This window comes from Taeniopygia guttata, chromosome 3 (assembly GCF_048771995.1).
Source record: "Taeniopygia guttata chromosome 3, bTaeGut7.mat, whole genome shotgun sequence".
Classification (NCBI taxonomy): Eukaryota; Metazoa; Chordata; class Aves; order Passeriformes; family Estrildidae; genus Taeniopygia; species Taeniopygia guttata.
Window position 1 is genome coordinate 47,850,579 of NC_133027.1, and position 24,629 is coordinate 47,875,207.

A 24,629-nucleotide genomic window follows, 5' to 3' on the forward strand; every position below is an offset into this window, starting at 1 on the left:
TGGGCTCTGAAGTTTTCTCAGGCATTCTCAATTACTCTGATATATTTTTGTTGCTCCTTGCCCTACTAGTGATAATGGAGTGATTGGTTCCAGAGCTCAAGCCAACATCATATTTATAAAAAGAAGTGTCAGAGTGTTGAGCTAATTGAGGGATTCAAATTGCTGAATGTTCTGGGAGCACAAAATTATTGCACACAAAGCAGAAACAGGACTGGAACAAAATGGAAATACCCTCCCTGCAAAATAGTTATGTAGGCAGTTGAGGAACATTTCCGTCCACTGTCTGTTTCTGAGTGGTGAAGAAAATTAGAAGGCCAAAATGTTAGGTCTGCATTAGCACTTATGTCTTCACAATTATTAGATATTTTACTTCCCCAAGGGACAAAATTTGTTCCAGTTCAAGTTGAAAAGTCCAATCCAATCTTGGCCTTGCTGATCTCCTGAAAATCTCTGCACCCGTGGGGTATTAATTCCCCCCTCCTGCCCTGCATCTGGATTTAATGATTGCATTACTTAAAAACAAGAACCAGCTGCATGCTGAAAGTTCTGGGGAGCCTGTAGTAATTTTCTGCTTCTTCAGACCTTTCTGCTGGTTTGGGTGCAACATGGGACTGAAGATGGAAGACAATTCACATACACAAAGTATGAATTTACTCCCATATTATATTCAAGTTCCATAAATTCCATTGTAGATGTTCCTGATCTGCACCTGCAAACTGAGGGCAGAACCAGGTCCCCCATTCCTTCCCTGCTGCCAGCTTGCAGGAGGGGTGCAGCTGTGTTGGGTTGGGTGTTTGCTCTGAACCTGCCTCTTCTGGTTTGCTTTCCCTAAAAGAAGAGTGCTGTGCTGGTAGCACACACAGAGCGTTCTCTGTGGTCACATCTGCACTGTTCAGCTGAAGAAAGGCAAAGTGTGGTTTCAGGCCTTGATCTTGCTCCTTGACAGACTGTGATTTTCCTTCTAATGACCAGGCCCAGCTCAGGGCATGGCATCTGTTAGGATGTGCTCCCAAGAGGCAGTTTTTATAGGGCTACCCTTCCCTGGGCAAAAATGGGGGGTATTTCAGCACATGGACACAGGCTGTGTTGTCCTATTTGACTAGGAGGTCCCAACACTGCTTTATTTTGTACTTCAGATGTAGCCATTGACTCTCTCATCTAACGGCATGTATCTTTGGTTAGTACTGGAACTTGTGACTTGTGAGTATATAAACACAAAAAAGCTCTCTTCCACTATAAAAGGCTCCCTTGGATCCACACCAGTGCTTGTTATTTCCAGAGTTTCCTCCCAAGTGCTGAGGTACACAAAAGCATGTGTATTCAGGGTTAAATGGTCTACATTTATATACATTTAATGGACATTTCAGCTTGTGTTACATCCGTGTTACTATTTTCAGTCTTGGACCAGGAATCCCATCACATCTGGTCCAAAAGAAGCCCAGAAGAAAAAGATGGTGCTGTCCTCCAGGACCATTGTAAAAGAGGAAACAGCTGGTGCACATGGGGAACTGAATCTAAAGAACCAAATTCAAAGCAGTTGCCACTGCACATCAGCTGCCAAGACACTGCTGAGTTCAGGGCCAGTAGAGCCTTGTTTGTAGCTCCCAGCAGTGTTATGGTCTTTGCTGCTAGAGAGAGAGCCCAAAGGTGTGCTTCCTTCCAGGTCTGAGAAGGATCCTCAGGGAGTTACATGTTCAAGCATGAGGAAAAGGTCAAACATTATGGTATTACTTGGTAGAGTCTCACTACTAGAGAGAAAGGTCTGTTCAGGATAGTAAAAATGAACGCAATCTGGGCACCACTGAGCCTGATGAACTCAAGGGCTCGTGTTGAAATTAAAATTAACTTAATTAATATAATATCCCAGATCTATCTGCAAAAATACAAATAAGTTCTATCCTGTATTGCAGACACTGTGCTTTGTGTAGAAAGGTGATATTTGACGGCAAGAGGAAAAGATGCACATTTTCTTAGTTTCTGGCAGCCTCCACACATCTTCATATGCCAAGAGGTTAGATAAATGACTCTAGCCTCATTTATGATATGCTATTCAAGTCTTAGAAACTGTTCCTGATCATATTCTTTTAGCATTCAGTGGAAGAGAATATAATTAATTCTCATTACCCACCATCTGGTTTTGGCCAAGTACATACATAGCTAGCTCTGGTTAAGCCGACATAAGTTTTGTTTATCTGCTTTATCTTGATGAAATTTAATTTGCCATATAGTTTAATCTGGAAAATATATTTGTGCATTGCAGTTTTCATTTTTCTGCAGCTTGATCTCTTCCATAAAGGTGGTAAAAATATTGTCAAAAGACATAAACCTAAGGAAGTCATACTTGAGGAGTGTGAAATCTGGCCTGAGAGGCTATCTCTCAATCAAAATATTTATGGAGAACTGTGACACACATTGTCAATTATTTGTCTAATAATATTTATCACTTGACATTGATTTATTAACAGTTTTGGAACTGTAGGACCATTAGAAGTCCCCATTGTCTCTTATGGAATGAAAGAAAGGAAAGAAGAAAAAAGAAAACAAACTCTACTTGAACATTATGAAGCTTTGCTTCAGAACACAGGGAAAAGAAAATAGAAAAATGTTGCTTCTCTGATATAACCGGCATCATATCAGCCATAGAACCCTGTAAAAGTAGGACACATGGATAATTTAAGTTCATGTTTTCAATACATTGATGGAAACAATCAGACAAATTGAGTGCAGCAATGTCCCTTCTTGACAGCTTCACATCAATGTGTAATGTCTATCCATCTGGAAGGAACAGTTTAGACAAACAGAGGTTTGGGATTCAAAGTTATATTAAGTCATTGAAACTCTACATTTTTTATCATACACAGATGAGTGAATACTCTAAACCACCTCCATTCATATAAAAATCTTTGTCTCTAAAGCAGAGACCAGTCTGCTGGAAGTACATGGCATTACCATGGCAACATCAGCCCTCTGCTCCTTGAGGACATTTCCAAACCCAACCCAAGCATGCTTGCTTTTGTTTATTTGTCTTTATAAGCAGTATTTGAAATTGGCAGTTAGAGTTCTGAGGCCTTTTTGAAGTTTGTTTGCTTAGGCCAACTTGAGATAAATAGCTTATTGCCCTTCCTAAAAATAAAGATGTTTTCCTGCTTGAATATCTCCCAGTACTTTCATTTATGTAATTGTTTATTAGAAATAAGAACATTAGAGAAATAAGCCTGAGAAAGCAGTCCTCTACTATACATTTGATGTTATTTCAGTTCCTCTGGCTTCCTCAGAACAGGCAGGACTCTTTTCCAAAGAGTTTCTGGTTTTGATCACCTATAATAGGGACTGCTCTTTCAATCCCCAGCCAAGAGCTCACAGAAATCTTGCCAAACATTCAGTACTCGGCGTGTCTCACCCAGCATGTCTATGTGAGCCCTGAAGCCCCAAGGAGCTCTATGCCCCAGGTGCGGCGCTGAGCTAACAGCTGTGGCCGTGCTTCTCTGAGGGCAAGCTGGCCTTGGCACTGCGTGCCTCTGTAGGAAGACTAAACCACAGCAAGCTGGAAGTCATCCACATGGAGACTTCCACATGGGATGCCATGTGGCCAGAAGCCAGCTGGACACCCGTGGTATGGTTTGATTTCTTGTATACAGAAACACACCTAAATTTAGTCATCTGTGTCTGCTGCTCTCTCCCAACAGCACAGAGGGACGTGGAGGGCAGTTCGTGTGTAGGTGCCAGCTCTGTATACAAAGTCTGTGAGATGAAGCCTATTTCACAGGTCAGATATGCTGTCTTGTAGAAGTGTCCAGGCTGCAACAGCTATGGCACAGATCTGGCCAAACTGCTGGGCCCTGTATCCTTGGAGAAGTGCAAAGTCTCCTTAGAGTCTGTTCCACAAGTCAGTATGTTCAGGTAGAGAAAGTGGATGGATATAAAAGAAATCTTGAATGTTGTATTGTGTTTTTATATTTCTATAACCATTCTGTAATGGTTTGCCCATTCACCCCCCGTTTTCTCCCAATGGTTCCACCCTGAGTTTTCCCGCCGTTCCCTCAATGTCAATCTCCCTGACAATGCTTAGTCATTCCCCTGTCCCCTCCCTGCTACCTTGTCCATCACTCGGCTCCCCGTCCCATTCTTCCAGAATCTTCTACACTGGGTGTCAAGTGATTGGATGAGGGCCCAGGGTCCCTCCCTTAAACTTCCCCCATTGGTTTTTGTATCTGTCTGTCCTTTCACCTTCCACTCCCCAGATCCCCCCATTGGTCAATGGGCATCCCCTTCCTCTTGTTACTGCCGTGGTATTTAAAATGTTGTGAGAGTCTCAGGAGCACTCTCTTGGATCCTCTGGAGTTCGGAGCTCCTCGGAGCCTGGATTAAACCTTAGACTGTTTTCCCATCCCTGAGTTGGCTCCTTTATTGCCTCCTTGGACGTCACCTCTCCTCCAAACAAGGCAGACAGTGTGACTTTCTGCCTTAGCTGCTCCCCAGCTCTCCTCGAGATCCAGGGGAGTGTTCCCCACAGCTGACCGTGCCTCTGCCGGGCAGGTGAAGCCAGGGGGCTCAGGTGGCATGGCAGCACTTGATGTCTGACAGACCCAACCAATTATCTACGTATGCACAGGGAAGATCTAGACTAGAAAGACTGACCCTATTCTAAGGACACTTTCTGGGTCCTTCCAAAAGGCACACTAAAAATTCTGCTTTGCCAAATTGGGATGTAAATAAACTAAGTGCTTGAATCCATGTACATCCTGTCTTAAAACCACTCTGGGCAGGCACAAAATCTTTGGCTTATCATGCTTGGAAATCATTCACTACAAAACTGTCTTCTTTACCTTGGACAAACACACAAATATACTTCTGGTATTTCATTCACCAAAAGATACTGAGGACAGCAATGTGGCTTTCACATCTGCTTTTCAGCTTGGGGCATAATTGACTTCCAGTGCATTTAAACATAGATTTTAAAAATCCAGTCTTCCAGTTGTAGACTGATGGTCATTTGACCGCTTCTTGCTTCCTGGGAGTAAACTAATAGACATTTCAAATTCCTCAGGTCAAAGATGTGTTATTCATAATCATAGGCACAAAGATTTAGTTCTTCTTCAGCCTGCTGAGAAACTTTATGCGAACAAAAAGAGCTGGATACTACTGCATCCCACTCTCCTGACCCTCCTGCCATTGGTGACCTGCAGAAGAAACCTCTCTCCATTTGTTGCGAAAATATAAAACCCAGCAGATGAACAGAAAACACTGTGTGTAACTCCAGCTCAGTGTCTGCCCCTGTTCTGGTGTGCAGCACACTCAGGAGCCCTGGGGTCTCCTAGGCCATCTTACACAGCAAACATGCACTATATTGATCACAGAAAAGGTGCTTAACTGCTGGAGGTTAAATTTCAGGTTGAGAATTCAGTATGTGTAGTTTTTAGGGGTATCTCTTCATTGCATGGGGTTTCAGAAGTGTGTGGGTATAAGGGGATGGACAAGGGTTAAGTGGGGGAAAAGGATATATACCTATATTTGCTCTGCAGGGCCCTGCTGCTGGCTGAGATGTGCTGGTTTTGGCCTTGGTCCCAGAGGACTGGATGGACTTGCATGTTCACTAGAAAACATGAACTTCACTTACTGCATAGGGTCAGCAGACAGGAAAACCTGCTCTCATTTCTCCCATTTCTGAAAGTGTAGGCAGCTGCTCTGAGTCCATCAGGGATTGAGTTTATCAGATGAATAAGGTGTGTATTAATTAGTGTGCTTTGGTGCTCTTCACACCTAGACTTTTCCATAATTTTGGATGAGGATCTTAGTCGTGCCAGCTCACCAGTTCTTGCTGAAAATGCTTTGGGACAAGATATTGACTACAGCTGAGAAACATTGCTAAGAACATTTTGGGATGCATTTAAAGTTAGAACTATGCTGTTTTTATGTGCCCAGGAGACAGTACGTATTTTACAGGTACATGTACAATATCTGAGCAGTGTGCATCAGCAGGTATTCCATCTTTCTAATTTGGCCTAGCTAACCATGAAAGGCTGGCTCACCACATTTCTTAACTAGGAGATAACAAATCACTGAACCCACCATGAGATGCTTCCAGATGCCACTGCATGGTTCCTAATTCCTGTTTTCCAGAAGAGCAGGATTGCCAGAGATAACTGCATGAAATAGTAGTTGTAATATTATTTTCTGTTTTGAATGTTATTTGGCATTGCTCCTCTTCTTCACAGTTTTTGTTTTCATCTGTTTGACACGTGAACACCAGACTGTTCACAAGATCATCAGCAAAGTGAAATCAAAAAATGCAAAGCAAAGCTTTGCATTTTTTCACATAATACCTGGTAAGAAAGAAGCTTGAGATGGTGGTCTTTGCCTCTCAACAGCTGAAATGGTTGAGATAATAGATGGCTGTATTGAAACACTGATTTTTATTGCTTCTTCAACAATGCCAGCTATGGCAGGGGGTTTGTATTATATGATCTTTAAGGTTCCTTCAAACTCTTAACATTCCATGACTCTATGATCTGAGGAATCCTGAAGTGTATGACTTGGGGTAGAATTTGTCTAATTAAATTTTCTCTGCTTTGTTGTGTTCTTTTTTTTGAGACACAAGGGAGAAAGTATTTCTAGAAGGTGTCCTTGTCCTCTTTATGTACAAGTACTTGATGACAGCTCTGATATTTTTCTGTCATTCATACTGCTGCCACATTTTTACAATAGTAACTATGTAGTTGCCAATCATCTGTTTATTAATTTTCTCTAGACCTTGTTTTGAATTTGCCAAAGGAGAAAGAATACTTCTATGGACAGATATTCGTGCAGTTAACAATTTCCTCAGAAGCACAGTGAGTACTTGTAGCAGTGAGGGGTTTGATGCAGAGAGTATGTACCAATAAGTCTGTTTCTATGTTGTGAGGCATTGATTAAACACATGGCTTCTCAGTTTGTATTTATAGCTCACCCTAGCTTTTATTTATAGTTACCTTTTAGTCTTGTCTATATTATATGTCTCTCTTGTTGGCAACGAGGCTTGAATATCGTTTAAACAATCTTACAGTAAATGCCAACCAGATGAGATGATTGTTCATTGGCCCTTCTTGGGGGAGGCCTTGGTGCTTCTCCTGGGCTGTATCTATTAATGGAGCAACTGAACATTACACTGAAGGGTTTGGATCTCCACCTGCCCCCATTGGCTCCTACAGCCATTCTGTTGTTGCCTTGTCCACTATTCATGCTTGTGTCCTCCCTGTTCTGCTTTCCATTTGTCCTCCTACTCCTCTTCTCCTACCTTTGCTATACCTGCACCTGGTTTCAGCCACTCATTCACTTTATTACATATGCTTCACCTCTAATCTATGAACACCTCCACAGCAATAGTTTCATTATACTGTTTGAAATTAACATAACAAAAATATTCCCTCTCACTGAACATCAAAGAAACTCATTGCCTTGTTTCCGTGCAGGAGCTGCTCTCTCTCTCTCCAAGTTCATAAGAATACTGGGACTCAAGAAAATACATTCTTCTGCTCATGTCTTGTGTGACAATGAACATTACTCTTTCATTCAGTTCCTTGATCAGTAAAATGGAATAATGACCACAGCCGTGCAGAATCACAGAATAGCTGAGGCTGGAAGGGACCTCTGGAGGTCGACTGGTCCAAGCAGGGCTGCCTAGAGCCGATTATCTGGGACTGTATCCAGAGGCACCCAGTGTAACCCGTGGCAGAGCACACAATGTAATCCCAGTGTCCCAGATACACCCAGTGTACCCAGCAGTGACACTCCTCAGCAACTTCATGTCTTTTAAGAGAACTGCTCAGAAGCACCAGGAATACTGAACATCCCTATGTGACCAGACATTTCTTGTAGTTGTGTGTTTTGCTTGTTCCAGATGTCTGCAGAGAATGTAAAGCTGTTTCTGGACACAAGAATTTTCTTAATTCAGTGCTGTTTTTGACCTTCAGCTAAACAGCCATAGTTTGAAAACATTTTGATATGTAAACAGCATTGCTTGGCATTGTGTTGCCTTCCCCATTTTTCCCACCATTCTTTCTTAGGATTAGACCTCACTATTGTATTTGAGGGTGATTTTTATGAGTGACCCGCAATAGTTTACTGCCAGAGCTTACCAGATATATGAAAAGGATTTGTCCAAGAGTATAGAAAGAAAAATCTACAGTTCAGTGATAAAATTTCCCATGAAAGAGTCAAACTAACTTTGTAAGTGAGCTTTTCAGCTATTTAAGGAAAATCTGTTTTCTTTTTTTTTTCATACAAGGAAGGAAACATGAATATGGAAAAATTTATTTGATATGGTTGTTTTTTAAAAATATAATTGGTGGCATTCGTTTCTGTTAGATACAATGATTAAAGCATTTTTCTCTTGTCAAAAAACAAATTAAGAGCAGGAGCTCTTATTCAAGGTAGAAAGAACATTAATTCTGCTGGTAACTTCCCCTTTATCTGTCCTATTATTTTCTCTTAACTTGTTCCATGCATCTTCCTAGACCAGATCTTGGCTAAGGAGGAGATTTCTGTGAGTTTTTCCATCCACTGAGGTAAGCTATAACTAATTTTAAAAATAAAATGCCCTGATGGTGCCATTTCACAGAGCTGTCATGCTTCACTCTAAGTTATCATTTGAAGAAATAAATGGACTTTAAATTCCCAGACCATGAGTAATAAATTCAAGATTGCCTTTGTACTTGAACATATAAATCCCTATGAAGTGACATTTCAGAAGGATCTTTGTCTTCCTCTGGAGAATGAGGTCCTCAGAAGTTAAAAACTGACCTGATGGCCAGCAAGTTCCACCATCAAAGTGATCAGAGAGAGAGATAGACAGAAGTTCTGCTCTCCACCATGAGATACCCCAAAACGTGCAGGCAAAAGTGGACATCTGCTCTACAATTTTATTTATTATCTGTTGATTTTTTGCTAAATTTATCTGAGCTTTGAAGCCTTGCAAACTAGAGAATTAAAAACAAACAAGCTTGTTCAGTAGCTTCCCCTAGGCCTCCAGGCTCTATTTATAATTTCTATAAGCCTTCATTACCTCTGGTCTACAGTATCAAATTCTGAACAAGAAAGGTCACATTCTAACTATTATTACTGAAGAAATCAATTCAGTGTGTGACATCACAGCTAGACAGTTAATTACCCCATTTAGTAGGACACTACAGCTGTTAGGGAACTGTCTGCATGCAAAAAGCCATTCTATAGTATTTACCATTTCAAAGGCAGAAGCTTCATGCAAATTAGTAATTTGCAATTTCAATTTTATTTTTAAAACTGTAAACATTCCTGAGAGGAGCACATTTTTTAGCTTAGTCTCCAATTCAATGTTTATGATAGTTTTATAATAAGCACCCTAGTGTAGTCCATTAAATCCCCATATTGTTATTTTAAATTTCTGACATTGTTAACTGTGAAATATTTATTATTTCCAGTGTTCCACTGATGTTGTAAATTAGAAATTAACCTGAAGTTGGTGAAGAGATTTGGGTACAATGCTGGTAATCTTTTTTTATCCACTTATCTTGACAGGTGTCTCAGTTCTAATTGCATTTAATAAGACTGCAAACTAACATAATTATTACAACTAAAGTAATTATTACACAAAGTTTCTCTTTTGTTATTTAAATTACAAATGTAAAAGCAAATTCTTTCCTGCTTAAATTGTCATTCAGTAGAGCCCTGTAATATTTTTGCATATTGTTATTTTTAAATGAAATTCTCACGAGATAGGTTTGATAAAAAACCTCAACTAGTGTGTTTGCCATAGATCTGGGCAAATTAATGGAGTATTCTGGATAAGTGATATGAAATTCTCATTAAATCTGCAGCAGTGTATTTTTGTGAATCTGAGTAATTTGAGTCTTCAGACACCAAAACAATAAATAAAGCAGTGACACCTGTTGTGAACATACAATCTTTTTCAGTAAATGAACTGCTTAATAAGTAGTGAAACAAATGAAGCATAATTTTCTGTTATTAGTGTTATTTCTGTCATTCCCTGTGCATGGATATCAATATTGTTCCTTTTTGCCTGCATTCCCAGTGATGCTCCCACCTGGGAGCGCAGGGCTGGTCTGGAGCCAGGCACACCATGTCTGGCCAGTCTGCAGCTGCTAAAGAGTGCTGATGATTGAATTTAGTCTGGTTTCCCAACTGTTGCTGTCTTAAGCAGCGACTAAACACTAGAAGTTCTCCATAGTTTATATATACAGAGGGGTTGAGCCCTCCTCAGAATTTACTGGAAAAATGGTTGCCTTAAAGGACACAGGACAAAACACTAACTTCATAAGTTTTTAACTTGAAAACTCCACTTGCTGACTTACCCATGACAATTTGGATTATTTATATGTTACCTGATGAGTTATCAACTCATCAGCCTCCAAAAGAGAAGTTTATTTTGGATGATAATAAAGGACAGGTTATGAAGCTGGTGGAAACCTTGTTCTCAAAGTTTTAGGTGCAAAGATCAGAGATCACTAAAACTAAAACTAGCAAGACTGAAAATAGTTACTACAATTCTTGATAAAATCTGGCTAGTAGGAAGACACAGAAAAAATATTACCTTTATTTCTCCCTATGGCATGGTAGAGCTGGCAGTCAGAGAGACAGTGACTATGGCTAATTGCACGAGGGGAAACCTCCAAACCAGTGAGCAAAGCAGAGAATGGCATGCAGGAAAAAAATGACAAGGAACCCTTTCCCCAGCCCACTGTCACTGTGTATTCTGATCCCTTGGGTGGGCTTGAGCATGCCTCCACTGCAGCAGTGACAGACTGATGGGGACTCCTGAAAAGAAGAAATAGCTGAAACCCAGATGGTTTTATGCAGAACAACAACATTATCTATTACCTTGACTAAGTAATTGTATTATATTTTTTAAAAATTTCCTGTGTTGAAAAAGTTTCCAGACTGTTATCCCCTTCCCAGTTCAAGTGGAAAACAAACTGCCATTCAGCAACAGAGATGGGGTTGGATCCAACATAAACATATCTCAGCTAGGCATTCTCCATAGAACTGTGCAGTCATTTTTTCCATATACAGTGGGAAAGACAAAGCCTCTGCTTAAAAGGCATTCTCTAAAAAGGGGGAGGGATAAAGTGTTTTAGCTGTCTGGAAGCTAGCTAAGAATCAGATATTAATACCAGTCTCTAATTTACTTATTAGTACTGCTACTCTTACAGATGCTTGCTGTTAGAAATAGAAAATCTGCACTTGAAAGGGTAGCTGGTTGATTTTCCTCTTTCAAAAAATGCCAAGTTTATTGAATTTACAGGAAAAGGGATAAACCTATGTTGTTTCCTCATTAACCACCCTCCACCCAGTCCCCACTTACATGAAATGTACATTCTGAGTCATTGAGTCTCTCAGATAAGTGAGACATATTTAGTTGACAAACTAAAGTACTCCCTGAGAGATTTACAGATAGAGACAAAAATTTTCAAGGGATGAAAAAGAAAAGCGGGCATTAAAGCAAGTACTAATATGCTTGTGGGACCCTGTTAATACTGAGATGGTAAATCTCAAGCTTCAGTTTCCCTCCTTCCAGATTTCTAGTATTTCCTGGTTTGATTTTGCATCTCTTTGAAATGTTGGAATCACAGCAGAGAAGAGCAGTGATTGCTATGGCTATTGCTTGACCAAGGATAGCCTCAGCAGATTATCTTGCCATTGACTGGAAGTAGAGAGACACAGAAAACCACAAACTTGCAAAGACTGAGCAGGGTATGCAAATTCCCCAAATTTATACCATGTCTAGACTTCCAATACCTGCCCACATCCCTCTGAATGGATGGATATGTGCCAGGTACTGGCAGACCTTGCCAACCCTCAATGGGCCAGACTGTGTTAGCCTTTCTGGGGCATGAAGGATTCTAATAGCCAGGGTAGGGAGGGTTATGAGCCTGGAGTGAGGAGCATAGCATAAGGGAGTCACGACTGGCAGGCTCTCTGTGGCTCTCCATTGGCTACCATCTAGGCTCAAAGGTGGAAAAACACAGTAGGAAACCCTAGGACATATTGGCATTGCATTAGCCTTGGCAGAAAATCTGGTAATCTCTCTCCACTTGGAAGGTCTTTCATAAAAGAGTAAAAAATGCATTGTAGGGTGGTGACTGGGCGGTAACACAGGTCAGAAAGTATCTGGTTTATGTGCTGGTTCTATGTAGCTACTTTTCCTGTAGCTACACTGGCAGCAAAGGTCAAAGATTGAACAAGCTAATTTTTATTCATTTTGTTGGGTAGGCAGAGTCAAACAGTGGTTCTGAGTATTACAGTTTTAGTTAAAAAGTCTGTTTTTACAGAACATATTGAAAGTTGCTCTCCCACATGGAGTCTTTTTTTTTTTGGTAATTATTAAATTATGTTTCAAATTAATTGAGGTGTGCCAGTTCCTCTCATACTCCCTGGCTTCCATATGTCATGACCTGAACACATCATAGTTTTTCTTACAGTCTTGTAAAGTTGGAATAGTAATTTCTAAAATATTTTTCACAGCCGTCTTTCATTCTTTGACTCTTGAATGCTGTGGATTTTTCTCTGTTTCTTGCTGGTTTGTCACAAGAAAAAAAAAGGAGTTCTAGTATTCATAAAGTATTTATTGCAAGGAAATAACTATATAAAGAATTGCAAAATACAGCTAAACAGGAACGAGAAAGCCAGATCATATTTACTGTATTTTAGTCAATCTGTTTTCATTGTCAAATACACACTTTATGTATTCTGAGTGATAGGAAAATATCTTTGAGATTTTAATGGCAAAGAATTAAATTTCAAAATCTTTGGAGCTCTAACAGCTTTGTGTACAACGTTATTCAGCAATTGTTGAATCTTGCATTAGGATGCATAACCCAAACATACCCTGCTCATGGTGGTGTGTGAAAATGGATTTGGATCAGATCCAAACATTCAAGAGGACCAATTAAAATATAAAACAAAAGAGTCTATATTTTGGTGTTTCAAATCTAAGTCCAGAAGCAAATTGTAAATTATCAGGGGCTGCATATATGTTACTCAGAAACTAGACCTCTTTTACACAGCTCTTGAACACTAGAAGCTCTAATTGTTATCAGTTTAAATCAGGCCAAGTTTTCCTTCAGAAAGCAATTCTTTCATTGCTTCTCATGCCCCCTGGAAAAACTGGACTTTTAATTCCTTCCTTTCTTCCCATGTTGTGAATAAGATTGGGCACAAAAGGCTTTTTATTGGTTTTCACAGTCCAGAGTAAGCTTTAGGCCACTTTGCTAGTACTTGCCCAAAACTTTGTGGGAATACAGTCAGTGTATTGGTTTTCTGGTGACTATTTTATACATCTTCTTGAAATGGAGAAAACTTCCAACTATGCATCTGCTCTGTCTTGTGCTTCCATTTGCTTTAGCTTCCTATGATTCAAAAGGTTTGGAGACTGGTGGCACTACTCCAAGCAGCTGATTTTCATTAAAGTTTTGATGAGAAACTTAAGTTGGAATCACAAACATCTGCAGTAAAACTTCCTCCCCACGAGTAGATGTTTCTCAGAACATAACTTTGTATCAGAAAAAAACAGCAGTTAGAAATCCAAATTTCCCATTATAGGAGTTAACCTAACATAACCTCAAGGGTCTGAAGTGAATTAATTTAAAGATCTGCTTTTTAAAAGTATATGCAGTTCACATTAGCTTTAAAGAATATAAAGGTTCCTGTCAAGCTAAAATGCTTTTTGGCTCACACCTCAGGATTAGGTCTTCTGCTGCTTCTTGTAGTACTAGCTTGTTTTGAACAGATTAATTGTACAAGCAGGGATCAAATTGTGGTTTCTCTCAACAGTTTGCAAGATTTTCTGTTCCAGCCATTTTGGGGGAAAGGAGTGAAGACAATTTGGTGACATTTTGAGTCTTTGTTAACAAGTGGCTGGGACTTATGGTTGCTGTCAGTTTATATATTTAATGTGAGCCATTTTAGAGAGGTAAGTTTGTCACAAGTCCCATGCTAATCATTGCTTATCACTTTAGAGAACCAGAAGGCAAGCTTCTGGTAAAAGTCAGGTGGGAAAAAATGATTGTCAAACATGTCATTTTAACACACAAGTTCCATCAGATAACTTCTGCCTCTTACTTTCTCTTACAGTAAATGGCTAATTTTGACTTGACTGTGATAATTGTTTCCTTTGAAGGACTTTTGCCTCTCTGCCTTTCCCCTGAGCCAAAAACACTGATGCTGGAAACAGTTTTCCTCTTCTATCTATCCAACAATATCATACCTTCCTTCAGTCTGGGAATTGGATTACTGCCCTGTCCCAACTTCTTTTTTTTTTTTTCTTTACTCTTAAGACTCTTGATTATCTCATTCTTGCTCTAATTTTTTCCTCTCCTTTGTCTTGCTGCTTTAGTTTACTTCCTTTCCCACTATTTACTTCACTTCTTCTTTCCAGGGAGGACATTTGAGATTATCTTTTTTTTGGCTTGGCAGATGTCTCCACAGAATGTCTGTCTTCCCTTTCTTCCCCTAATCCTTCCCACACTCATCTCCTATACTGGTCTCTGGCCTCTTGTAAGTCCTTTACATCAGAATGAAATTAATATTTTACTGGATGTCACCTTACATTCATTTTATATTAAGAAGAGTGACAACTAAGTGTCACAGAGAATCATTTGTGATACGCTAGTATTCAAAGTCTTGAACCATGTTTTACTCTCACTTTAGACTCTGTAAGGAACTTTCTTCCTAATGGGGAACAAAATCTACACCTATATAATTAAAACCATTATATCACAGAAATTTACAAACACAAATATTGACAGCGGCAGGCTTCAGACTCAAATGGTAATGTATGACCTGCCTCTTCATTTAGAGGCATGTGTTTGACAGTGGGCCATAACTGTTCTCAGAACTTCTGGTTTTCAATTTTACCGTTGTGCCTCACCAAACCTGGAAGTGTCTCACCATTCCCTTTCCTTCTGCTATGTCCAAGCTAGTGAGTGGAATATAAAACAAACATCTCTGATGTTAGCCACTTTCTTATCTGCTTTCATTTGATATCTGCCTCTTTTAAGTATTTTGGTTCCATTTCTCACAAATTTTCCTTACAAAATATTTTAATCTATCCTTGTTTGGAAAAAACAGTCTCATAATCTCCAAACTGCTGTTGGGTTGTACTGATGAGCTGGATCCAGTGCTCTGCATTCACTCTTTTTCTATCTGTCTCCCCGTAGCCATCAAGATTCAGCACTGTAACATCTCCCCACCTCCCCTTCTTATCTTTATGAGCCAATGAACTTAATTTTCCTAAATAGCACACAAGTAGTCTGAGTACTTAAGAGTGCTTTTCATATTGATCTGCCTCTTCATGGACAAACCAACACAGCTGAATAAAATCTTCAGTGCTTAATCACTTGTGAAAATAAAAATTTTAACTAACTTAGTTTCAACATAGTCATCTTCAGTTTCCAATTGTTGCTTATACCAATACCTTAATTTGTTAGAATAATAAGCCTATTTTTTTTTACTTCTGTATGTAATTACACAGTAAATTCGAATTTTTTTCTTAACCTCTCTCTGAGTTGGCAAATTGGATTGCACACGCTCTCAGCTATCTTCAAATTCCTAACACTGTAATCCTCCTCATTATACCTTTCTGAATAATTTTAATCAATTTATAAGCAATTTTTTTTTTTAACAAGAGGCAGATACCTTATTCCATGGTGGTCACTGACAATGCTCCTTATGTAGGGAACACAACATTTCATGGTGTGGAATCTGTCCAGTTAAACATCTATTTTAGCTGATTCATAAAGCTGTCCTGAAGCAAGCATCCAACAAAGTCTTTCAAGAGGAAGAGACTTCTTTGATTCTTTCCAGGGAACACCTCTAGAAATAAGAGGTTTAAAAAAATCTACTGTCTCCACTACTGTATGGGGAATTTGGATTTGTACCTGAAGACAGCCCATGATTCTGATTGAAACATCTAGGAACAATTTATATACCTAATTTAGGTGCTCTAGATTACAGAATGACTAAGAATGAGGGCACCAAGGTAGCTGACGTTGCCTGAAGTCCAACTCAGACCCGTGGTACTCTTTTGTGCATGGACACAGCATATCAGCATCACATTAAGAATGTAGTTACTTCTTTTCTCTTGAAAGGTTTTCATCCTAATCTTGGGGAAAAATAGGTTTTCATCCTAATCTTGGGGGAAAAAAAAAAAAAAAGGCAAAGCTCCTCATTAACTTTAATTCTGTTTTTTTAAACCCCTTCTCTCAGTTTAGGGTTGCCACACATGGTAAAAGAAGAGGATTGAAAAGCTGAGAAACATTCACTGATACATATTTACATTAATTGAGATCTCCTGTTCTTCTATAGGTTCATAATATCAAACTCTTACCAGGATTTAAGATCATCCCACCATTTACACCCTGGAAACTCCCACTGGCGTGTTCCATGTTGCAGCTGACTGTCACCACAGACCACAGTGAAGCCCGATCTGTGGCTTTGTAACTCTGCCATAAGAAACTGCCCCCTTTGTATAATTTGGCACTATTTGACATGACTAACAGCCTCTGTCTGCTCCGGGGAGCTGTAGGCCTGAGTCAATATTTAGACGAAGGAGCTGAATCAAACCGCGCTGTGTAAGGGAGTTTACTCTGTGGTTCACTGTGAGCTGTGGGTTAAGCACTCGTGCTTCTAAAGAGGCTAATTCAAACCTACTGGGATAACCCTGTTCCTGAAGCTGAGGAAGGGGAGGTGAGCTGTGGGAGGAAGAAGCTCTTTGAGGACCAAAAGTAACATTCCTTCCTCGGATGAGAGACTACCAAAGTGTCACTCTCCTCCCCCTACATCAACCTCCAGGCTTAAAGCCTGTTCCTCAAATCCTGTTCCCAACCACACACACGGATCAATGAGCAGGTTCTCACTCTTACAGAGCCATCTGTCCTATCCCCAAAAATCCATCCTACTGGGCCTCCTTGGAAATTGCCACGGAGGTGGCAATTTTCAGGTGCTGAAATATGCAGCTAACAAGGGGTCCTGAAGTCCCTGCTTCTTCCTCATGAAACCATAGCGTTCTGCAGCCAAGGGCCTTGGCTGATGATACCAAGCACAGTCATCCAGTTGTAATACAGGATCCAGAGTCTAAGTGCTGCCATTGCATAGGCTGAAGTAAACTACCAGAGGAAACACGAGTTATTGAGTCTATTATGTTGGCCTGAGCAAAAATTCAGAAAGGATTGAAATAGTTGAAGGAAATTAAAGTGTCATTCCTCTGCAGTGTCCAATATATCCCACAGTGCTTTCCCAAGGTAAAATCTAATATGTTTGCATGAAGAAATGTGAACTGTGTCTTTGGGAAAACCATACTATACTATCATAACAAGAAAGACTAACAATCATTTATGCTCATTATCCCATGAAAAGCAGCTACAAAACCCATCCAGCTCTTAAGTCAGGCATTTAATTGAGGGAGTTTCCATGTTGTAAGCAACAGGTGGCAATGCAGCTTCTTGGTGCGGATCCGAGGCCAGAGAAGAAAATCTGTACATCCTACACCATGAAGCCTGTCCAAAAACTTGGATGGCTCCTGAGAGTCCTTATGCTGAGCAATGCAGGGTTTAACCTTCAGTTTTCTCACACAGGTCATGTTTCAGGCGGACTCTCTGGCAGGGTGGGCAGGCGTTTCTTGAGGCTGTCCAGCTGCTTGGAGCAGGGGAATGAGCTCTGCCCTGCCCTGCAGCAGTAACCCTGGATATCTGAAGGCTTTATGCATTTATTTCTATGGCTGTTAATTCTGGCAAGTGGAGGATAGGTGGAAAATCAGCTGTGTGATATTGGAGATTTCTATCTTCATATTGTCACAGTGACACAGCTGTGCTAATCTCACCTCATTTTTGGATGTTATGCTAGAACTACTCTTTTCCCTCCCATGACCTTACGGAACTCAATTACCCTCCTACTTTGTATCTACCATGCATGAGATATTACTGTGCTGCGTCCACCGTTCCACTTCCAACCTTACCCCACCCCCCGTGTATGCTGGAGTAATTTATTATTTCCTCAAGACATATTTTTGAGTAGCCCATTCCTGATGCAATGTTGCTAAAATAAAGAGTATAAATCAACCCCAAAATAACAGGGGAAATTTTTCCATTGTCAAATTGCTTCTCAGATCTCTCTAATTTAATTTGTCACTAATCCCAACCACATAATTTTTGGAACTTGAAATCTCTGTAGGTGTGTTCTCTGCAGGCAGTTTCCCAGATGCATTTGATTTATCATCCCCTGCTTTCACTGTGAAAACAAACTTCAGATTTTGAAGGTGGATCGCATTCAGAAGCAAAAGCAAAAACTTTTACAGGACAGATTTTGCCATCAAAAGATAGACTCGTTCAGGAAATTTCAGTGAATTACGATTGCAGGAATTACAAGGCAAGCAGAAAAGTGTTGTGACAATTAACTCTTGTAAAATAGCTCTGTTTGGACAGGCCTGTTTAGTTATGTTGGCAGGAAAGTCAGAGACACGCTAAGCCAACTTCACTGCAAAGTACAGCAGCTGTCTGCTCACAGCAGGCAGGGCATGTGTACATTTTGAAGTCTGAACTATATCTTTCCAGTCCCGAAATGCAATGTCCCAGACCACCTCCCCCCTTAGCCCCAAATCCTCCTATATCGCTTTAAGGCTCAAATGATTAAGCTAACGTTTACCAGATGGGAGCTTTGACACAGACAGGTGAAAACAGAAAATTGCAGACACTAGAGAGAGAGAAGGGAATTACTGTACCTCAGCAAAAGGCACCCAACTTCCAGTAGCTACTGCCTGCTGCTGCCCTCTGATAACAGTGGCTTCTTGCGTGCTGACCGCTGAGCTACCTTCAATGTCAAACTGAAAAACACTTCCCTCACTCGAGGCTGTGCTGGAGGAGAAGCATCTCAAAAAGAAAAATACAGGAGAAACGAGGGGCCAGGCGGAGATCAAAGCCATTTCCTCCCCTTACATCCAACAGTGGTCTTCTAGCGTCTCAGTAATTGTTTACCCTCTTCTGCAATCAGCCCCCCTTGGCTTAGTGGTGCCTCAGTTATTTTAACTTTCTTTCAGCATTCAGTTTCCAGATGTGGCACTTCAAGGCAGTCTAACCGGATCCCGATTTAAAAGAGGGAAAAAAAAAAAAAAGAAAAAAGGAAAAAACAAGAAAAAAAAATGAAAAGAAGAAAAATGCTTTTGCTGCCTCCCTCGTTCTCTCTCCGTGCCTTTGGCTCCTCTTTTTCCCCAGAGGCTCGAGCACAATAACATACAGATGGGCAGTGCTTAAGCAGAGAGTGTCAAACAGAGATTGTATTCCAGGAAAGCACCGCTAGCTCTCCAGCCACCTTATCTCCCCCTGTCAGGATACAGACTGACACTCCGTTCAGTGCTCTGGCTTCCTTCATATGTTCACATCATTCCTTCTTTTACCTTTCGTGTGGAGACCCTCCCACTCAAACTTTACTGTTCAGAAAGTGAGGTCACCCTTTCCTCCCTTTCCATGCCAACCCCCCACAACTCCATACAACTGCTCCAAACAAATCATTAACTCTCCTGACTGTTTATTTTTTAACATCTCCAGTTTATTCAGTGGAAGGCAGAAATGTGCCAAATTTATTAAATAAAACCCGCTAGACTAGCCATTCCTTATGTCTTAGGGGAGGGGAGGCTGTGGGCGGGAGGAGGAGGAGGAGGAAGAGGAGGAGGGAGACAGCCTGGCTGTGCCATGGGCTAATAGGGCTAAGTGGTTTCTCTAACATGCTTCATTCAGCTCCTTTCCCTCAAGCCCGGTTCTCAGCTTCTCGCCGGCTCGTGAAAAAGAAAATCGTTCACTGTGATTTTGGAAAATGACTTCATTCCTCAGACTCATGAACTTTTATTTACAAAGACCATCTTGTATTCCTTTTTCAAGAGATGCTTTGTGAGGCCCTGGTAACAAGGCTTGCAGTGTGTATGTGAAAGTGAGCTGAATATGTTGCCCAGGGTTCACTTCATTTTGTAACTACAATCTCAAAAATTCAAGACAGTAATCCTTGCTAAGTTTTGGGATGAAGTCGGGGTATAATTATACTAATGTGCACTGCTCCAACCAAGAGGTCAGCACCCTGTCCATCAGTGGTCCTGAATGTAGGGAGTGGTAGCACCACTGGCCAGTCAGGCTTCTTTCTTAAATCTTCACAGAAATTGGCTTACCAGGCTTCATTCTGAGAGTGGATTCCTTCTTTTTCCCTTCTTTTGCACTTCCTTTCTGGTTGAAGGTATTATTGACCAAGGAAGCAGCCAATAGAGATTTAAAGCTAAAATGAAGACTTTTAGTGATCTGTTAACTTCCATACATGTGTAGGCACAGTTTTGGACCCATAAATGTTGTAGAGAGGGACATAAGGAGGTTCACTGTGAAGAAACCCTGCCTGATTCAGAAATGGCACAGCTGAGCAGACAACGCCACTTAAGCTTGTGGAACAAAGTATTCCCCCAGCAGAAAAGAAACAACTGTGTGACACAAGGGTATGAAGTTCCAGGACCAAGGTTAGGAGGAGGAAATAAAATATATAAATGGCAGCTGAGGGTTATTCCATTCTGAGAGGGAGAGAAGCATCTCTCTGCTAGCTGAACCTGACCTGTTAGCAAGCACATAGTCCTCCCAGAGCCTGAGGGTGAGATGTCACGGCTGCCAGGACTTTTCCAATTCTTTCTGGTAATGGCAGTCCTGGAAATGGCCTGTAACACGTCTGAAGCAGGAAGCATAAGACTAGGGAGTCTTCAGGCAAGGACTCCATGAGTATCCCATTAGGTGTCCTGCTACAGGGGCAACCTCGAAATGTAAAGATAACATTAAAGCAGGGCTAAGAAAGAGAACAAAACATCTTGAAAGTAAATTATAGAATCACAATTCACATGGTGGCAATGGAGATTTTTAACTACACAGTGAATTGTGAAGCAAATTGCCATAATATGTGTGAGAAAATTTTTTTGATATTTTTTGTTTTTTGAAAAACCAACCACCAACCAATCTTCTATGTCTGCTCCCAGGCATTTGGCAGCAGGCTGGCCAGCTTGATAAGACAGACTTTAAACTGAAAGACCTGAGGGATTGATGTCCAAAGTGGCAGTGCTCACAGCACTACATCCAGGTGGGAATAAGCAGGCCAGCCACAGCAGCAGCAAATGTTTCTTAGCTGCCTCTCAAGCTGAGAACCAGAAGGCCAACCACCTGAAGCGTGTGTATACTTACTTCACTCCTTCTGGGAAACTGGCATGCTCCATTACCCCTCTGAAATGCCTGTGCACCAAGGCACGCAGCATGGGGAATAAACACAAGGAATTAGAGGTGTGTGAGCACTTGCAGGGCCACAGCTTTGGTGCAGTTAGAGACGTGGTGGGATAGCTCACATGACTGGAGTGCTGGCATGGCTGAACATGTATTTTAATGAAAGACAGGCCTGCAAGGTGAGGTGGTGGAGTTGGTGTTCATGTGAGAGAGCATATTGAATGGATGGAGCTCTGCCTAGGAGTGGAGGGAGAATGAATCAAGAGCTTATGAGTAAGAATTTACTAGAGTGGCACTGTTGTGGGTGTTTTCTAGAGGCCACCTGGTCAGAAAAAAGCAGCATCCTGGGCCTTGCTCAGTGCAGACAACTGACCATTTGCATCCTGTACACTCCATTGAGAGACATTCCTCATCATCTGCATCTCTATTCATCTTCTTAACCAGAGCAAGAAATACCATGAGAAATGTCATTAAGGATGCTAAGATTACAAGTTCTTCATGTAAAGTTTGGTGTTTTTTGCACACATGCAGCGTTACCAAATGAACTTTGGAGTATGTTGAAAGTGTCTTGCCTAGTAGGTTAATCATAATGCAAAATTCCTGAAATACATTTACAGAAAAGAGAAAATATATTCTTGAAATGGGCAAATGTTGCCAAGTAAAAAAAAAATTGTAACCCATCATATTTCTTTATGTAAAATCTGAACTAATACATTCTTTTCCCTGTAGAAGAATTCATCATGCTAATTTACAGCAGTTTGAGAGAGGAAATGCTGTAATTATTCTCAGCAAAAAAATCCTAAAAGGAGGAAGATGTCTGCTTAATATTTTTGTAAAATCCCATACTAGCCTAAGGAATTAAAAATTTGAAAAATTTCATGTTGTGATTCTAGATAACAAAGGAAATACAGGTAACTTCAAATGGTGGAATTATTAAGTAGTGAATAATTTATTTGAAAGAAATACAAAAAATAGAACAGAGCTCACATGATCTGTCTTCCCAGATATATTAGTCCCATACAATAAAAAATATGACCAAAATCTTTTGAGCAGAAAAAATTACATATTCCCTTATATATCACTATACAGTGGAATAGCTTGCTAAAAACCAACTGCTTAAAAAAGCAGTTTTCTGCATTTAATTTTAAATACTTTAAAATACTGTATTCCTTTTAAAAGAAGTGCAGATTTGTCTAAAAATTGAAAAAAATATGCATAGAGTGCTTATGAAATATAATTCTTTAAATATAAATTTATGCTGTGATAGACTTCCAGTTTCTTAATCTTTGGCTGAGATGATGCGGCTGTGTTACATAAGCAGCCTGAGATTTGGAACAGGACTTCTTCAATATGGCAGGGTGCAGAAACAGGAGTTTCTCCTTCTGTTTTCACTGTATCATCTTCTGTTCTTTTTACGAGTTCTTTCCCCCATCTTTAACATTTGGTTTTGATTCACTGTGAAAGACATTAGAACTGGTGAAAGACAATAGGAAGAATCCAGTGGAAGGCTTATTACAAATAACATATTCCAATTAACCAGTCTCAAGCTTTTGTGTGTGGGCCACTGGTGGTTTGTCGGTTCCCAGTGGGACATCTGCAAGCAGCCTGTTGAGCTCTAGTGACAAAAATTACCAGTTGAACATTTGATAATGTTGCATGGTGGTCCAATGGAAGTGTTGACAGTTGAGTGATGTTTGCCATCCAAAATATTTTGGAACCAGTTTTCAAAGTACCTTTCTAAAGGTTCGAAGATGTTGGCAACATATCTTTGTATCATCGAATGAATTATCTACAGTCAGAAACCTGTGGCAAACACGGGGCATCAAGCAAGAATTTCTCTATCACAATTTGTGGCAGAGAGAGACGCTAATAGAATTGTAGCTATGCAAGCAAAACATCACTTTTTAAAACTTATTTCATGTGTTTTGGATTATGTCATGCTAGAAGTCTCAGTTTGCAGGTAGAAGGTAGAATTTATGCTGTAGGGTTCAAAGATGTCATACTGTCAGACTTCAAGTGGTACACCTGGTGCGGGCGGGGAGATATAAGCATATTCTTTGTTTCTTTGACATACTATTTAAGGTCATCAAATATTTATTTTCCCACATGAAGACATTTTAGAGCCAACAGTTCTTATCCCTCATGTTATTAATTACTGGCAACACTGGAATCTGGCTCATTCCACTTTGCTTACAACCAGACTTGTAGTGTTTCTGTGCCATGATGCTTGTCACTGCCCAATTTCTCCACTGTAAATCTTCAGTTAAGCATGCCAAAATCTTCCTAATCTGATGGAAATTTAGTACTAAATACCTTAGTACTACAGATTTAAAGACAACCTTGTTTACCAAGAAAGGTGTCTGAAGGTTTCCATCTCCAGAGTGTAACAGGGAAAGAGTTGCGTCTCTCTCTTGCTAAAAGCCTTCTCCTTGGGAAATGTATGCACATTGCAAGATTAGGAATGAACCACAACATATGTAATACTGGATAACTTGAAAACCCAACCTATACTGGTTGTTAGAAATCAGTCAGATATAGAGTAGTGTTTTCCCAATCCAGTGTCCACTCCCCAGAGGTAGCCAATAAATAATAATAACATTTTCACAGTTTTTCAATATGAAAGTCTTTTAGTACTTCTGGTAATTTTTAACAGTCTTATCTGAATCTCCTGGTACTCTTGCTATATCGTTATTCATGTTGAATGGCCTGAACTATAGATGTGCTATGCTACCATTAATGATAATATCTACTTAATTCCTTATGAATTCTAATATTCTGTATACTTTTGAGACAGCTTTTCTAGCAAATTGCTTAGAGGTGAGTAAGAGGTGTTAGCCTAACTTCAATTATAGAAGGGTGCATGAGAAAAGAAACCATCATACATAGTGTTGCATAAACAGCAAAGACACTCAGATGTAAAAAAGAGAACTAGAAGAGGTGAAGCTGGTGAGATGAAGGTGGTATTTGCAGGGGTGGAAGCCATGCTTCTTGTCTTTTGAGGATAAACAGTTGAATCTTCATTTCCTGTTACAATTCTTATGCCATCTTGCAGTGGCAAGAGAACCATTGTAATCTTCCAATCATTCAGTTTCATGACCCAGTGTCTCTGACACTTTGCCTTGCACATTCAGGACCTAATATTTCCAGATGGTCTCTCATATAAGTTCTAGGCATGTCTGCTCATCTGTTAAGATAAGATTAGCCAAATCAAAAGACAAATAATTTCAGTCTGCTATAGCCAGTAAAGTGATACCTTTGGTAGAACAACTAAAATGTTATTTGAGAGTTTTTTTTTTTTAAGCTATTTTTATAATAGAATTTATTATCTATTTATAATAGAATAAACCTACAAATATGCTTGTAGGTTTGTAT

At 40.1% G+C, this 24,629-nt stretch overlaps 1 protein-coding gene across 1 annotated transcript in view; it reads right to left on the bottom strand.

Moving 5' to 3' along the window:
• Nucleotides 1-19,395, bottom strand: part of LAMA4 (laminin subunit alpha 4) — a 96,238-nt gene extending 76,843 nt beyond the window's left edge. The window contains exon 1 of the mRNA XM_012572738.5: nucleotides 18,746-19,395. Coding sequence (XP_012428192.4) covers nucleotides 18,746-18,946 — 201 coding nt within the window. The 5' untranslated portion in view covers nucleotides 18,947-19,395. The remainder of the gene's footprint in view (nucleotides 1-18,745) is intronic.
• Nucleotides 19,396-24,629: the final 5,234 nt, after the last annotated feature.